Source organism: Phaeoacremonium minimum (assembly GCF_000392275.1).
Source record: "Phaeoacremonium minimum UCRPA7 unplaced genomic scaffold PA7_03_scaffold_433, whole genome shotgun sequence".
Lineage (NCBI taxonomy): Eukaryota > Fungi > Ascomycota > Sordariomycetes > Togniniales > Togniniaceae > Phaeoacremonium > Phaeoacremonium minimum.
The window spans coordinates 165,791-183,361 of NW_006921335.1; the positions used below are offsets into that span (position 1 = coordinate 165,791).

General features: G+C 50.5%; 3 protein-coding genes across 3 annotated transcripts; all 3 read left to right on the forward strand.

Annotated features, from left to right (window-relative positions):
* Nucleotides 1-3,791: 3,791 nt before the first annotated feature.
* Nucleotides 3,792-5,090, forward strand: UCRPA7_5750 (putative glucanase b protein; the record flags this gene model as incomplete). Its single annotated transcript, XM_007918294.1, has 1 exon — nucleotides 3,792-5,090. The coding sequence occupies one exon, from the start codon at nucleotides 3,792-3,794 to the stop codon at nucleotides 5,088-5,090; it is 1,299 nt and encodes a 432-aa protein (XP_007916485.1).
* Nucleotides 5,091-5,410: 320 nt separating this feature from the next.
* UCRPA7_5751 (putative venom protein 2 protein) lies at nucleotides 5,411-7,243 on the forward strand (the record flags this gene model as incomplete). Its single annotated transcript, XM_007918295.1, has 6 exons — nucleotides 5,411-5,432; nucleotides 5,505-5,560; nucleotides 5,624-5,754; nucleotides 6,002-6,851; nucleotides 6,906-6,987; nucleotides 7,203-7,243. 6 exons carry the CDS (start codon nucleotides 5,411-5,413, stop codon nucleotides 7,241-7,243), a joined length of 1,182 nt encoding a protein of 393 aa, XP_007916486.1.
* A 4,887-nt stretch (nucleotides 7,244-12,130) lies between these two features.
* UCRPA7_5752 (putative choline transport protein) lies at nucleotides 12,131-13,769 on the forward strand (the record flags this gene model as incomplete). The annotated part of the gene is made up of 2 exons (XM_007918296.1): nucleotides 12,131-12,582; nucleotides 12,635-13,769. 2 exons carry the CDS (start codon nucleotides 12,131-12,133, stop codon nucleotides 13,767-13,769), a joined length of 1,587 nt encoding a protein of 528 aa, XP_007916487.1.
* Between the last annotated feature and the right edge of the window lie 3,802 nt (nucleotides 13,770-17,571).

Genomic DNA, 17,571 nt, shown 5'->3' on the forward strand with positions numbered 1-17,571 from the left:
GGTACGGTTACAGTACAGCGAATGGATCAACAACGAACGAGCGTGGTTAAGGGGAGAGGGAGGAAAGCGACAGGGCCTGGAGCTGAGAGGAGCTGTGCCTTTTATCCCACAGCTACTGCTACCTGCTTGTGTACTGCGTAGCACCCAGCTCGGATGGGTCTGGGGTTGGGTTGCATGTGGAGAGAGGACTTGCGTAGAGCAGGATCATCCCCTTGCCCCAGGCCAGGCCGACAACGCAGTAGCGTGCAATTCCCGTCGTTGCTACTACGACTCTGTGAGCTCATGCCTCGTGAAGAGAATGCGGACGGGATACACAATTCTTGCTCTCGTCTAGGTGAGAAGAGGATGTACCTCTGCGGTGAGTGACCGGGGTTGCTTGTAAGTGTTGGTGGGCGACCCGTTTCCGTCCAACAGCCGTGTGGAGGCTGTCCCCAAACAAGGCACATCTCCGAGCGATCGGCCGTTCCCACTCTGGGGAAAGCGTGTGTCAAGCATTGCAAAAAGGTTGCGAAAGCTACTACCGGTTGGCAGTAGCTCGCATGTCTCTTTCATCTCGGAGAGTTTTGGGCGATGCTCGAGTAAGACGGTCGGCAAAAGACGAGCACCCCTCTGGCGTACATGGCGGGATCCCGGATTGTGAGTGCACGGGGATACATGAAACTGTAATTCTTTCAAACACAAAGAGTCAACCAAGATCTCTCTGACTGTGCGATATGTTTGACAACACGGGGGAATACAATTGCTTGACACCTGCGGTGTTGCTCGGTGCCCGACAGCCGGAGACCACCCCGCTGGCGAGTACCAACAGGAGCGGATTGGATTAGGTGTAGGCGATCATGTACTCGCGCAGCTGCAATGCCTGATCAATTTCTGTACGAAAGTGTGGACTGATGCGTCCCCGCGTCTTGGCTCAGGATGTACATTCCGTGCTGTAAAGTAACCATGAATCGGTGTAACTTACAAGCGCCAATAGGTCAATGGGCGAGGGCGGCGACCAGACTGGGAATTGTGCCGCCCGATGACGATCTGTAGGTGTCTCGTTCACTCGTGACAAAGGAGCACGACTCACGATAATGCTAGCCGCCACCAAAGGTGACCAGTGACTCTTCAGAAAGTGTTTCAACTAGATTCGACACCGTGTTGATGTTCCAGATACCGCAGGGGATCCCAGGTATCAATGCTACCATTATGGCTGCAGTGCTGTCATAATAGGACCAACGTCAAGGAAATGCAGCATCACGGCGCTTAGTTCGATGAGACTCGGTAAACAGTAACAAGACTCCGTGCCAGAAACAAGCATATTTGCCATGACGGCACCAAGTATCTCATTGCCTCTTGGCTTGACGACGCTAAACTAGAGAGAGACTTACTACATCGAGTAGCACCATTCTTGTCGTTGTAGCTTATTCTTCTTGGTAAGAGCGAGCAAATCTTGATTTATGATGGTGGAGAGAAGGATTCCCAGAGGAATTGAGAGCCCACCATTGGCCGGCACGGGGCTAATATTGGATATGCATGTGGCCACCGACGGGCTCGTTTTCCCCTGCAGTGCCTGCGCTAGCCTGTCCTACACCAGTACTACGCAGTGGAGGGCGGGCATTGACTTCCTCGATTGGTTTAGATCAGAAAGACAGGCTTCTTTCGAAAGCTGGGGGAGGCGAAGCCAGTGAAGAGCCAGAGGGAAGCCAAGCGTCAAGCGGCCACTCACAGGCCTCTCAATGGGTTGCTCGGCGTCAAGGCAAGACTCCAGTTGATTCAGTTCCCCCGCCTGGGCGATCCCCAGAGTGCCAACGGCTGGCCCGGAAATTGATGAAGCCTGTCCCCAATCTGCCAGGCTTGCGACTGCTAATTTCCCCGCTAAGTTGCTGCTTTGGCCCAGCTGCATGACAGACTTCTGCACAGCGGACGCCCTGAAGAAGAGAGACATTCCCCCTCAGGCGCCTCAGCTTGTGGCCCCCGGGATTGCCGAGGCGACGTCAACTTGGCAAAGCATATGACAGCTCCCTCCGGCTTTCACATGCCTCGCCTGCTGAAGCTGTGAGGTCATCCGTCATCGTGAATTGTTGTTAGGTCGCTTGCTGGCCGAGACGCCCAGAGCGCTTTTGTAACGCGGACTTTTGCACCAGTGGCCTTGTAGAAACGACCGCAGTGACGCCGTCTCCCCCTGACAACGCCTGACCCTCTAGAAAAACGATCCCGTCTTTTGCTTCTCAGCGGAGCCGACTGAAATTGAAAGAATAGTGGGCGACGGGGGCGTATTTTGAGTGGTGGTGGAATCGGTGGATTTCGGCCATTCGAATCGGCCCACCGTTCAAAAGGTTGGTTGCATCGATCGCCCTACGCTCGGAAATGAATTGCGCTGTAACGATTGAAACCCCCTGCCCATGCAATCCCGGGCGACATCACAATTAGGAAGTCCCATATCTCGACTATCAGGATAGGGGATGTACAAATTATGAGCATTCGCCGTCATGAAGAAGGAATTTCTTATCTCGCATTTCGAGGCTTGCTAAGGGCATAAATGAGGCATAGGTCTTATCACCAACCATGGTGATTTGGCGCACACTCCGAACGAGACAAGACGGGGTGAGGCAAGGCGAGAACAGTTTTCAGCATGCGGAGATGCTGCGAGATTCTCAGACCCGCTGAAGACATTAGCTTCATCGAATTTTCGAGAAAACGAAATAAGCAGGGCGATACAGGTCTCCGCCAGGTCACTCACCGATGTGCTTGTGCTGCTTGAGTCGAAACAAAAATGTCGCAGCTGAAGGCTCTGTCATTTTCCTCGAAACCAGGCTGGCGTCAAGCACAATCCATCTCCCCAGGTTGTTGATGTTGAGGCCAAGGCGCCAAGACGGCCTGTAATGGATCCATTGATCTCTTGACCTGGCCCCATCGTACCACCTTCCCCATGAGCTGAGTTGGCGTGGGCATGGCATTCGCAAATGTTAGGCATGACTGATGTTGGACAGAGAACAGAGATATCGATGCGATTTCAAGTTGCCTCGCTTGCTGAACAAATCGAGTATGGTCTCTGGCGATTCACTGGAGAATCCCGCAATCCAGACTGTCATCAATGCTGTTGAGCATTGTTTTCGCAATTGTTCCAACCAGTATAGTCGAATGTTTTGCCTGCATATGAGCGAGGACACAAGTTTGGAGAGCCTCGCTTTCGCAGTCCTTGCGATTACAATGCATGCACTCAGTGACGATCTTCAGTTGCAATTGCAGGTATCAATGGCACAACATCCTGGTGGCCGAAGCATGATCGCAAGTTGTTGAAAATTGGCTTGGGTAATTCTCGTTTCGCTGCCCCTAGTGTCTCCCTTGCAGCGTTGGTATATCACCCCAGCTGCTTGAGCTCTCTCTCTCGACTAAGGCCTTCCTGAAAAGGCTCGTCCTACTCTTCTCATTGATTCTTCTCCAAGCGCAACATGCCTACTAAAATGCTCAAGTCGAGAGGTCGATGGGTTGCGTGTGGTAATTGTGGCTGAATGTGGGTGTTGGTCGCTGCCAAGATTCCCAGTTTTGCGGGTGACCCCGAGCTCTCTTCCCGGATCAGGTTTGCGTTAGTGGCGCAGACCATCAATAACGCCACAAGAGATGTCAAGATATCTGCGTCCTCGTAGATAAACAAATTTGTAGGCATCATGAAGTATGATCATGAAAGTTCTTGCCGAGGATTTATTCAAGGTTATACGAAGCTCCTCAATCCGTTTTAAACCGCTGATACAATATTGACTCGATTGATTTATAATTTCAGCGCCTTGCGTTTGCGCTTCAGAGCAACAATGCCGAACTCGCTCGATATCCAGCTTCAAAACCAAACCAATTCAAGTGAGGTCTATGCGTATATCACTGGCATTGGCCTGCAACACAATGGCCAGCGAGTGTTGCTGAAGGCAGATGGGAAGGGCTTGTATTTTCCACAGAACCCTCCGGCTATCGGCTCGCCCCTGACGGAGGACTGCGCCATTCCTCTCGGTCAGCCAGGGAACACTGTGACTGTCCACATTCCGCAGATGGCAGGCGGACGTATATGGTTCAGCTGTGATGGTAAGCTGACGTTCTTGTTGAACCCTGGTCCAGCACTGGTCGAGCCCTCGGTGCTCAATCCGACGGATCCGAACGCCAATGTGAACTTCGGGTTTGCAGAGTTCACGCTCAACAGTGACCAACTCTTTGCCAATATCAGCTATGTCGACTTTGTCTCCCGGCTGCCCATTGCCCTTACTCTGCAGACTGCGGGCGGTGCAGTTCAGCATGTGTCCGGGATGACTGCCGATGGACTTGACAGGATATGCGACGGTCTTCGAGCTCAGGCGCAGAAGGATAGCAGGCCGTGGGATAAGTTGATTGTTCAGAGAGATGGACAGCCTCCTTTGCGTGCATTGAACCCAACACATGGAAATGCGGTCGGGGCCACTTTCGATGGCTATTTCGAGCCTCTCATAGAGGAAGTTTGGAAGAAGTATCACTCAAGCCATGGGCGATGTCAGATGAAGATCAACACTCAAGCCGGCCCAGGAGTTGTTCCCGGCTCAGTCAACCACAAGGACGAGTTGGTCATTGCCGACGAGCCCTTTCAGAAGCCGACGAGTGCCGACGTCTTCGGATGCAACAGTGGCCCATTCACAACCGGTCCATCGCCGACGCGCAATGCCATCATTCCGCGCTTGGCAGCTGCCTTCCAACGATCCGCCATCGTGGACGTCGAGGACCACCCGTCAGATCCATCAACCTTCTACAAACGAGATCCTACGAACCACTATTGCAGAATCGTGCACGAGAATAACCTGGATGGCAAGGGTTATGCCTTCGCATATGACGATGTGCAGCCTGACGGAGGAGCGGACCAGTCTGGGAAGGTCAATGCTGGAGATCCAAAGGTGTTCATCGTTGCCGTAGGCGGCAACAATGCATATGCCGGAGATCAAATGCCTCCAGCATCCGGAGCTGCCCCATATCAGCCGCCGCCCGCTCCGGCTTCTGCCCCTCTACACTCTCAGACCCCAGCAGGTCAAAGGCAGCCTTCAGAATCGAAAATGAAGAAGTTTGGGAGCATGGCGCAGAAATGGTTGAACAGATGAGCTTAGAGAAGAAGGATAGCCGGGTTGTATATAGGCACTTGCATGGTGTTAACGAATGAATCACCACTGGGATTTCAATTGGAAATAACAAGGCAGAAACACTTTAGTCAAGAGCATCTTTTCATCTTTGAACATGGACGAGATACCGGAAGATTGTGCAAATCCTAGAGGGACTGTAGCTACAAGTAGGGATCAGGTGCAGTGAAAGTCTTATCGATAAGAATAGCTCTACACAACCCCGCGATGCCCCGCCATCTTTGCGACACTTTTTGACTTCATCAAAGCCACCTTGCGACAAGAGGGACACAATCGTCATCACCATGGAGTACGATCCAAAGCTGCGTGAGTAGGAGGCATTTCCAACACTCAATTCGAAGGCTTACTTACTGGTGCACTCAGCTGGATACTCCACAGCGGACAAGAACTCGTTCGGCTGGCCTACGGGTAGAGAGAGGTGGCCCATCATCATTGTCAGTCAAGCTGGCCTCCAGCCTTCTCAACATGCATTCTCGAGTTGACCTCTAGCCCTATAGACACAAGCCATAGATGACACATACCGATCCGTTTCTCAATGCGACGATGCCCCCAAGCGAGAGGAGGGCAAGAAGATCGTGGAGGAGTTGGCCCGTCTCAAGTACGAGGTTCAACATGATCGAGCCGTAACGTGTGTGCCCGACTTATTCCCACCTTACACGCATAGTCCTTAGCCATTGCTGATGTCAAGAGCTACACAGGCCCATTCAAGACGACGGATATCCCGACGTAGCCATATATAACGCTGAGCTAGAGCAACGAAACAACCCGACTTGGTTGAACGTCAATTGGTTGTTCTGCGAATGTTATCTCTTCAGGTATGCCTGGCCGTATCTGGAACACCGTCTCATGTAGGCTCTTCTAATAACAGAGGATAGACGTATAAGCACCTATTTCACACTCTCCACCCACTGGAAAGGCTACGATGTATTCGCCCGACAGAAGATCAAGACCTTCCGCTCCTCTCGACCCGCCGTCGTCGAACTCGCAGCTCGATACAAGGACCTAGTCAAGCAATTAGAAGATAACAAGGGCAAGACATCCGACGAAGAGGCGGAAAAGATTTTGTTCATGGAGATGTGTGAGATTTGTCTATGGGGCAATGCGACTGATTTGTCTCTGCTCACAAACCTCACGTATGAGGACATTCAGAAACTACAAGGCTCGGAGGCAAGAAAAGCGGCAGAGAAGAACATCTTAGTCAATGATCTTCCAGTCGCCTATGATATCCTAAAGAGGGCAAAGGCCGAGGGCAAGAAGGAACGCCGTGTCGACATTGTGCTCGACAATGCGGGCTTCGAGCTCTTCGTTGACTTGATCCTGGCCGGCTACCTGCTTTCGTCCGGACTAGCTACTCTGGTCGTACTACATCCCAAGTCAATCCCGTGGTTTGTCAGTGATGTCTTGCCGAGCGACTTCGCTGCACTCCTGAATGCTCTGGCTAGCCCGAAACACTTCTACGAGACACCATCCGAGGACGAACAACTGCAGAACAAGACGCCAGAGCCGCTTTCTGAGAAAGAAGCGGATGAATTGACATTCCTCTTTCAACAATGGGGTCAGCTATATGCGAATGGTCAAGTCATTATGCGGCCGAACAGGTACTGGACCCAACCTGGAAGCTACTGGCGCTTGCCCCACGTGGAGAAGGAACTGCTGTCAGACCTTCAGACCAGCGAGCTTGTCATCTTCAAAGGCGATCTCAATTACAGGAAGCTCACTGGTGATGTAAGTCACAACATAGCATCCTCTCCCAGACAAACATCATGGCTAATTTATTAGGTACAATGGGATCCTACCACGCCTTTCGTCGAGGCGATAGGTCCGCTTGGACCTGGCTCTGGGGTGAACGTCCTCGCTCTGCGTACGTGCAAGGCAGATGTGGTGGTTGGTCTCCAGCCTGGAGAAGACGAAAAGATCCGGCAAACGGAGGGAGGTGGAGGAGACTCGGGGGCGAGGAAATGGGCATGGAGTGGGAAGTGGGCGGTGGTCTCATTTTCCTCAGGGAAATAAAGATTAGCCTGCCGTCTCAAATTGCCCTTCCATCATAGCTGTTTCACTAATAGATTTTGCAACTAGAGAACAGTGCGAAGTTTGTATATCTGGATCATTATCAATGACTGTTCATGTTCAAGCAAACGGATTCCGAGCAGTGACTTCGAAAATTGTAGGTACCATCTGAGACGGGAGACAATTAATTACCCTTCCCCTGGTGCCATCCATATCATCCTCGCGTAAACCACTTTGACCCCTCGACTTCCAGAATAGCCACAAATTTGCTTCATTGTTTGCGAGTAAACTGGTACCTTATTGTGGCGCCACTAATTGCGTCAGGTACAACTGAACTTGCTGGCCGAGAATCATGACCAGTTGTTGACCTGGGAATCGAAGGTAGGGACAGGCGGCAATGCTGTCACCAGAATTAGACCCGTTTCTTTGAAGTAGAATTCTATCTCCTGAAAGGAGAAAGCCTATACTCACGTGCGAAGTGACAGTTCTCGCAAACATGATGTCTGCAACGGCGCGGGATCCGACCAGCGCAGGCCTCCTCGGAGTTCATCTGGTGGCCACAGGCGCAGCAAGTCCAGCGCTCGCGGTATGTCTGAATGCGGCACTCTAGGTTCTCGCATTTGATCTCTTCGTCATTCTCGATGAGATCGACTGTGGCGTTCACACAGGGGAGCTTGGGTGAGCCCTGCTCGAAGAAGGTGTCGGTCGACTCCCCGATGTACAGGGAGGATCCTCGGGATTCAGATGATGCAGCAGTCAACGCGGGGTCAACAGGCACAGTGTCGGTCGTTGAAGAAGATGAGTCTGAGGAAGAGTCTCTGTGAGTAGGCGTCTGCGTGGAGACTGAGTTGGTTCTGACGACGATGCCATTCTGGTTGAGCTCTTTGGCATTGTGGCAGTACTTCCACTCCTCCTGACAATGGCCACAGGCGAAGCTGTAGAACTTTCCCTCGCACATATTGCCGCTTGTATGGGGATTCGACGATGAGACTGCTTGGGAGGTACTGGGTTGTCGTGATGATGGATGGTTGGTGAGCTCAGAACGACTTAGGGGCAGAAATTGGGGGAGGGCGTCATGGATGGGTAGCTTAAATTTTTGGACAAAAAGGTGGGCAGAATACATGAAAGAGTCTGTCTGGTACCTGAGAGCAGGGCATTGGTATTTAGAAAGAAAATATTTGGTTGTCTTCTGAGTTTGTACTGATATTGGGTGGTTTTGGCAAACATGTCCACATTCTCACTTCATGTTCACCAACTCATAATCCTATGAATCTGTTTGAATTATGTACTTTATTCAAGCATCCAGCAACTATACTCTTTACTGCTTACGCAAATTTCATCATATATTGAATGCTTTTGGATCCCCTCAAGCGACCTTAACCCACATGTCTCAAGCACAGTATCGACCTGATGAGATCTCATGTTGATAGTAGCAGTGTGACTTGACTTTGCATTCCACACAACTTTTATGATCAGATTTGAAACATTCACTCAGTCATGATTAGCTATACACGTCCTACAGAGTTTTGCTTACGAGAAATAAGGCCCAACATGATTACCAGTAGAGCTTCATCCTTAGATACCGCAGATCAAGCACCACTCTTCTTGCGAGATGTCTTGGTTTGATGTCTTCTTACTTTGTTTCTGTCGACCGTCTTGGCTCTTGAAGCCTCTGTCTCCGATTTGGCACTCCAAGCAGGGTAGTGATGGTATACATGGGGTTTCAAACTAGTACCTACCCAGTCCACCATTGGTGGGTGCCTAACAGAAGTGGGCCAGTTGTCTGAGCACCACAACAAGATGAATACTCACCGACATCTCTCGCAGTTACTTTAGAAGACTGTTGTTCTGTCGGAGTATCTCACAGTCAACTTCTCTGTCGTACACATGATTGGAGATGGGGCATCCCACACGACTCTGCCCAACTTGTGATGATATCCTGAGTCCTGAAAACAACACGGTGCCGACAGCCTCGATTAAAAAGTCTACGCAGACCTTGGAAAGTTTCCGGGCGGCAGTCCAACGAAATTGCTTCATTTGTTCTACCATATGGAACTCGAGTGGCAGCTATCAAGATGCATGGTCGAAAATGGCGCCCGAATCTTGGGAGCCTATGATATTTCGACCATATAAAGATAAAGGCGTAGAAAACATCAGCAAACTTCATATTCTCTACAAGAACCCGTTGAACGGCGAGTGGGCCGAGCAGGAGTTCCGTCTTATCCCCTCAGATGGTGTGTCTCCATTTACCTGTTGCACGATACCGACCACTTACCTATTCCGGCCTGAAAGTTGACTGACTATTAACCTGTTGGGTATCAGATAGCGAGTACAAGGCGCATTTTGAGATCTCAGATGTCAAACCTAGCACCTCTTCGCATTCCACACTAGAAGTGGCCTTAAGGTGGTATGAGGACTGTCGTTCTTCTCATCCCCGATGTAAATTACCAACAAGCCTTGAAGCCGGATGGCATCCTACCCGGCTCATTGACATTGGGCAACAAGAGGATAAGAATTGGAGATTGTGTGTTCCTTCTGAAGACTACATCTCGCCACCGTCGGCTCCGTACCTGACGCTCAGTTATCGGTGGGGGGTGAGTCCAAGTCTGCTTCTCCTGTCTTCGAACATGGCGAAGCTCCGTCTTGGTGCCCCAATTTGCGACCTTCCTCAAATGTTTAAAGACCTGGTCGCTATTGCGAGGCTTTTCTCTGTTCGATATATCTGGATTGACGCACTATGTATATTGCAAGATTCAGAAGCGGACTGGCAAGCACAGGCGCCAACCATGAGACACGTGTATTCCAACGCTGCCTGTAACATTGCTGCAATTGCCTCGAGCAGCCCGGAGGAAGGTCTGTTCCGCCTACGAGACCCGGACGTCATCCAACCAAACGTGGTGAAGTCCTCATTATTTTTGGCCAATTCGCAAGATCACTTCATCTTCGCGAAGGACTACTGGGACCGGCACGTTGATGGGCCGCTGAAGAGACGGGGTTGGGCCTTCCAGGAACGAATCCTAGCACCTCGTGTTCTCTACTTTGGAAAGCACCAAATCCTCTGGGAGTGTTTGACCGAACACAAATGTGAGGGGTTCCCCCTAGGAGTTCCTTCGTATTGTGCCGAGAAGAACATGGACCCTTTATGGGATTATGTCGCCGCTAAGAAGAGTCAGAATCTGGGACAGATGTCTGTCGAATTGTTCAACTTGTGGAATGACTTCGTCAAGCGGTATACTCGGTGCGCCCTAACAAAACCATCCGACAAGCTGTTCGCCTTGTCAGGTATTGCAAAATTGTTTCAAGAGGTGACTGGCGACGAATACGTTGCAGGCTGGTGGAGGTCACGCTTGCTTGAATTTATGGACTGGACTGCGTATAAACCTTCAGCCCGACGATCGTCCGTGTATCAAGCGCCATCTTGGTCTTGGGCTTCAGTTGATGGGCCGATCAGGCCCGGCGGGAAGTCTCGCAGCATGAAGATTCTCGTCAAACTTCTGGATGTCAGCGTCACGACTCGAGGACCAGATAAGACTGTGGGCATCCTTGATGGGTATATTGCGCTTGAGGCAAGCATCTTCACGACTCGATGCCATTACCTGGAAAATGGGAATCATCAAATCCTCGTTGGTGATCACAGCTTTGAGGCGTACATACATCTGGATAATCTGGATACCGACTTGCTTGAGGCGAAGATGATCAGTTTCATGCCCCTCAAGGAATGCACCTATCAAGCAAATGGCGAACAATGTGTCAACGTTGCCTGCCTGCTTTTAGAGCAGCTGCCTGGTGACTCTCATGTCCAGATTCATTATCGCCGCCTAGGGCTTTTCAATATATACCACCTCGAGGAGATTGAGTTGTTTTGCTCTGGGGTGAATTCCACCACTGTTACCATAGTATAGCATAGTTAGAGGGAGCATTCACCCCCGAGACAGCCAATTGCAAACTCGGTAAACCCCTGCTACAGAGGAACCCACGTGGCCTTCCAGCCGATCAATCCAAGCACACCTCAGGAACGACATATGATGGGGTCTTTTTTGGATTTCTAGAATCCCTGGGGTGCATATGTAAGTCTTTGGTTCTGTCACGCTTATGCACGTATGTGATGCTGTTAGGTGGAGGGCTTGATTGATTAGAGCACATTGGGCAAGTCCAGCCAGAGGCACTAATGTTAGCTTATTAGGGCCTATTACCTTATTCCATGCCTCAATTATTATGTGATTGAGTCGCTGTGTAAGGCCCACAACCTTGCTAGTGATCGTGCCTCGGCAGATTCAGTGGGCCTAGTGCAGTGGTTGCTTATCAGCATCCACTTCAAATCATCTTATGTATACATCTTATGTATAGTACAGTACAGTACAGGCATGCAAGTTCCGAGCATCACACCGATGATTTCGAATGGAGGCAGGGCAACGAAAGAAAGACCTAAAGACAATGTGAACTGTAGTCTAGACTAGAGTCTGGCTGATTGAAACATTCGATACCGAATCAGGGCTGTTCTGACAGTAAATAGTAAATGCGGGCAGCATGCATGCATGCGGGAGCCGGGAGCTGGCAGTGGCAGAGAGCCAAAGATCTACGATTACGGAGCCCCATCAGTCAATCTGACAGCACACAAGTATTCATTATCAAACCGCCACCAATTGACCCAATGATATCGCCGCGACAGCAGCCTTTATCAGTTGCCGAGCAGGCTTGTCCTCTGGCCTAGTCCCAAAATACCAATCCAGTCCGCTGTTGACCCCGCGTAACATCGGGGTCATGATGTTACAGTGCGCAGTTATGTTATCGGCTCCTCCCTATCTTGCAGAATGCCCAGCTGCAGGGGCCTCGTAGCGCGGATCCGAACTCGGTTTACGTCGTCTTGGAGTGTCATGTCTTTGGATATTGTGGACTCAATGCACACCCTTCGTTGTCTTAAAAGCCTCCGCGTCCGCCACTCGGAAACTTGAATGAGCCTCGAAGCGGGAGTCGTCGACCAAAAATCCTCAGCTACAATGGCGGAGCAATCAGAGAAGCATCTTGGTCGCCCTGATCCCGAACAGGCGCCGCAGTCCAAGGAAAGCGGCCATGGGGCTGTTCAGGACACATTGATCAATGCGTCTGGGCACGTTCAAGAGCTGTCACGAAACTTCAATCTGCTCTCCTTGGCAGGCGTCGGTCTGGTCGTCGGCAATGTGTGGCCTGCCATCGGCGGCTCGATCCTCGTAGCCATTTACAATGGCGGCTCACCGGGTGTCATCTACGAGTTCATCACCGTGTCGGTCTTCTACTGGCTTGTAGCCGCATCCATCGCCGAGCTGTCGAGCGCCATTCCGAGCTCCGCCGGCGTGTATCACTGGGCGTCCGTGACACCGGGCAAGCGATGGGGGCGCGTCGTTGGATTCTTTGCAGGGTGGTGGAATTACCTGGCCTGGGTACTTGGAGGAGCAAGCATGGCATCAATCTTGTAAGCCGGGACGTTGATTGAAAATATCGCATTTTACTGACTTGGAACACAGCGGGAACACTGTTGTTCAAATGTACGCTGTCAATCACCCGAGTTTCGAGGCGAAGCCGTGGCATGTCTTCGTCGTATACATCCTTTCGACCTGGCTTGCATGTGCTGTTGTGTGCCTTTACAACTCGGCACTGCCGCAGCTCAATAAGGCTGGCGTCTTTTTCATCCTTGCTGGGTTTTTCATCACTATCATCGTGGTGGCTGCGATGCCCGGTCACGATGGCCGCCCGGCGCACGCGCCAGATCACTTCGTATGGAGTGACTGGACGCAAGAGCTGGGCTATCCCGACGGATTTGTATTCGTCGCAGGCATGCTCAACGGTGCATATAGTGTGGGTGCTGTCGATGCTGTTACCCATCTGGCCGAGGAGATTCCGTATCCACAGCGAAATGTTCCGATTGCCGTGGCCTTGCAACTGAGCATTGGATTTGTTACCGGCTTCTGCTACCTCATTGCAGTTATGTACTCCATCAACGACTACGACGCCGTCTTCGCTGCAACATATCCCATCGCTGAGATATACCGACAAGCCACAGGCAGCGCAGCCGGCGCCACAGGTCTGCTCTCACTCGTCATGATCTGCATTGGACTGTGCATGATCGGTCTATACATCACCTGCGGACGTACTCTGTGGTCCCTGGCTCGCGATGGTGCCACACCACTACCTGGGATTCTGGGCCGCGTCAACAAGCGGTTAGACATGCCATTATACCCAACCCTGATTACTGCAGTGCTCGTTACAGTTCTTGGCTGCATCTACGTTGGCAGCACGACTGCTTTCAACGCTTTTGTCGGGTCCTTCATCCTTCTCTCCAGCAGCTCTTTCCTCGCCGCAATCCTGCCCAACCTCTTGACGAGACGCCGCAATATCCGCTACGGCCCATTTCATCTGAAGGGCTGGATTGGATTCGCCGTGAACGGCATTGCGTGTGCGTATATGCTCGTCTGGTTCGTCATCTATTCTTTCCCGTTTTATCTGCCTACAGACGCCACGAGCATGAACTACGCTTGCCTGATATGGGGTGGGCTGACAATCTTGGTGGGTGGCTGGTGGCTTGCGGGCGCGAGAAAGGGCTACGAGGGCCCGAAGACGACCGGTGGTTCAGTGGGTGAGGCAGAAATCGCAGCACACTAGAGAGAAGGCTCTTGTTTGGCCGAGCAACCCCGTCGACTACAATAGGAAGAGGGTCTGAAACATTCCTGCATTCGTGTTGTCCGAGTTACCATCTAGCAGCTTTGGGAAAGTGCAACACATTTAGATGTATCTCTCTCGGGGAGTTTGTCATATGGAACCTTGAATAGAGTGGAATGATACCAATATAGTCCTACACATGTTCAACCAAGATATGACAAGCGACCAATATTTCTGGTGATGTAGTAACCGGGTTTATGGTCCTGTAAGGCAGCATGCAAAAACTACGTGAGTGCTAGTAATTCATATGACGCCAATAAAGCAGTTTCGGAACCGTAGTGCTGCAATTTGTTCAGGAGTTCCTGAGTAGATCACGCTTGAGTAAGATGGCAAGAAACTTGACTAATTAAACCAAGGGTAGTCTAGTCGCTTCACATGCGTCGAAGAGTATTCCCCCTTGTTTTCATCACTTCGCAATATATACATGATTGTTTCCGGTCCTCTTCCTGATCTAAGAAGCTTGGGCTTCTTACTGTCAATTTATCCGGCCGCAAATTCACGTTTCCATCCTGTCTTCAACGATGACCGTGGACTAAAATTAGCATCTCCATATATTAAAGGCTAAATGTCACCGCTGAATGAAAGCCTGTGTTGTGACGTTAGCTAGCCAGTCTTCGCCGCCGAGGGCTCAAAGGAGCCCGTTAGTCCCGACTCTTTATAGGATCTAGTCCGGCTCTGGAACTTCGAGTTCAACGGAACCGACGGGCACTCTTATCAGGTTATCGGTTACCCGGTCACTGCAACGTTATTCGGTCTGATTGAGAGATGAAGTCCCCTCCTCCCGCATCTAGCACCGTCTTTTCCCAGGAGCATGGATACCTATATATGTGAGCTGGCGTGCGAGTGGGAGGCTCTACGATAATAGATACTCGAGTTACTACGGCATAGATATTGCAAGCATTATTCACGACGAGACATATCTAGACTCAAGATCGGCTTTCGATTCTGCGAAGTTAAGATGAACCGACGAATTGCAAATTTTCTCGTGTTCATACTTGCCTCTGGAGTTGTTGCAGATAACTTCATCGCCTCCTGCGACTCAAATTCGGTTAAGATCGACGGAAAATATGTCACAGCCAACTGCAAGACAATCACTGGTCAGACAAAATGCACCAGATTGGACCTGAGCAACTGCCTGAAAAACAACTATGGGTCCTTGCAAGACGATCCGTCCGGAAAAGGGTGAGCCATGCCGTATCCCATCAACAGATCAGGTCTGAACTTCGAAATTGACAAGTTATGTAGTCCTCACTTCATAGACTCTTGTACCGCATGTAGTAATGAAAAGACAAGCGGCGGTATACTGATAAGTGGACCAACCCTACTACATTGTCAATGCAATGACGGGACCGGTGGCGTGTCGTCAACTTGGCCAACTGCCATCTTCGACATAAGTATTTTCCACAACTTCCCTTCCTCTTCTCTAGCTAAGCACTTACCATTTCTTACCAGATACTATTGTCGACAATAACAATGGGGTACTGGCTTGCCATGGGTGGCAAGGTCAAGCTTGGACTAGCTGCTAAGGGAGTCAATGAGACAAAAGGAAGCAGAGTTCAGTTCGAAAACTGGGTTCGAGAGACTTTTCACATTTGTATTATATTATATGCCGTTTCTCTGGAGGCTCTTTGTTCCACCAGATCCAATTAATGGAGATCTATCATCTTGAAGTCAGAGGTTCGAGTCATACAGTATTGTTAAGGTCATCGAAATCCAGTTAATATCGTCCATATGATGAGGCAGCCCTCACACGAGACCTGCCTCCGCATCCGTCTCCTTCTTTGGAGCAACATCGAAATTCAACTTCTGCCAGCCCATGAACAGCGATGTCAGCATGCATAAGGCACCGGCTGCGACGATCATGTAAAATAGCCTTCTGATGATGTCGGTAACCGCATGGATTGCAAGGGCAGCCAGATTTGGGTCCCCAGAGTGGAACAAGCTCGATATAACACCAGAAAGTGCACCTCGGATTTCTTCGTCCGTAAATGGCCTAGTTGTTCCAGACTCCTTCACAGCGTCTTTCAAGAATCGGAACCCGACGTTCTGAAACACGGCACCAGTTATTGCTAGAGTGATGCTGGTTGTGCCCAATTGCGCTATCACCATGACTGCGGCGGCGTCGAATCGATGGTCGAGGCGAGGCAAAACTGCGTTAGCTATTGTGAAAGCATGCGGCAAAGTCAGCCCAACCCCAAAGCCGACCAAGGAAGAGTAGCCCATGACTGTGGACTCTGGGGTATATTCATCGATTCTGGACATCAGAACACCACCGACGAGAAACAGCGCTCCGGAGAACAAGAAGAACAGGCTGAAGCGCCCGATCTTTCGTAGTGCAGCCCCAGATATCAATGAGGCTACAATGCAAACGCAGATATAAGGGAGAAGACGGACTGCTGAAGCTAAAGCATGATGACCCCGGGCGAAGGCGTAGAAGAGCGGAAGGTAGTATAGCGCAACGGGATGTGCTAACAAGACGGTGGCACTTGCTAGAGCAACCAATGCCACTACTCTATTCTTGAGGAGGTAGGCTGGGAACAACCGGTCCTCAACAGTCGTGAAAAGACAGAAATACTGTTGCACAATGTAAGAGATTAGGGCGACACCCCAAACAACCCAAATCGCAATCGTGGAACCTGAATCCCATGCCCACACAACACCTCCAAAAGTTAGAGCCATTGGGAAGAGAACAACAGTGCTGGCGTGAAGTATAAAACCGACCCAGTCGATACGCGCGAGCCGTGTGAGGACAGAGACATTGCTTGGCGCTGTGTAGTTGGGTAGGACGAAGATATACAACGCGAAAAGGACGGCGGCATATGGAGCATTGATGTAGAATGCCTAAATGAACCTCTGCGTTAGTTCTTGTTATTAGTATTACTGTTTTGCCTTTACTAACCCATCGCCAGGTTGCATTGTGGTTTTCAGCAAACGCTCCTCCTATAACTGGACCAGTGATTATACCGATAGAGTAGGATACCCCGATAAATCCCATGATCATAGGAACTTCATGCGGCCGTCCAAATATTGCTGCATACGACATACATCTAGCATTGGGAGACCACTGTTAGCCACGGAAATTACATGATAAGTACCATTACTCACAGTTGGTATGCAGCACAGGTTCCCCAGCCAGTAAGTATGCGTCCAATGATAATGGCGTTCATTGTTGGAGCCGCTCCACAAACAATAGACCCGACAGTAAAGGTGATAATCGCAATGACCATGATATACCGCAAGTTAAATATCGCCGTCATCTTCCTGATGAGCAAAACAACGGCGAAATTGGCCATAGAATAAGCGAGCACGGCGCAAGGAAGTAATTCGATATGCCCCATGGCCTCGTATACAGGTGCTTGGATGTTGGCCATATTACTAATATCGTATCCTAAAAGTACCACAGCTAGTCAGAAATCATGATGAAATCTGCGGAACAATACTCACCATAGACTGCGCCGATCAAGCAAAGTAAAAATACCGACCCCTTCCATTTCCACTCTGGTATTCCCTCTCTAGGATCTTTCTGAGTTGCGTCTTCGATCGAATCCAACTCACACCCTGAAGCCGGGTTCTCCCATCCTGATGACGGATATTCGGTGCCAGGCTGAGTATTGTTCTCCCCTGATGCCTGAACGTCTGGTCCAGATTGCTGATGCACAGTGTGCGGTTGAGGACTTAGATCGGATTTCTTCTCGTTTAACTCTTTATCCGAGAGTTCTGTGCTGGGGGCTATCCCAGCCTCGTT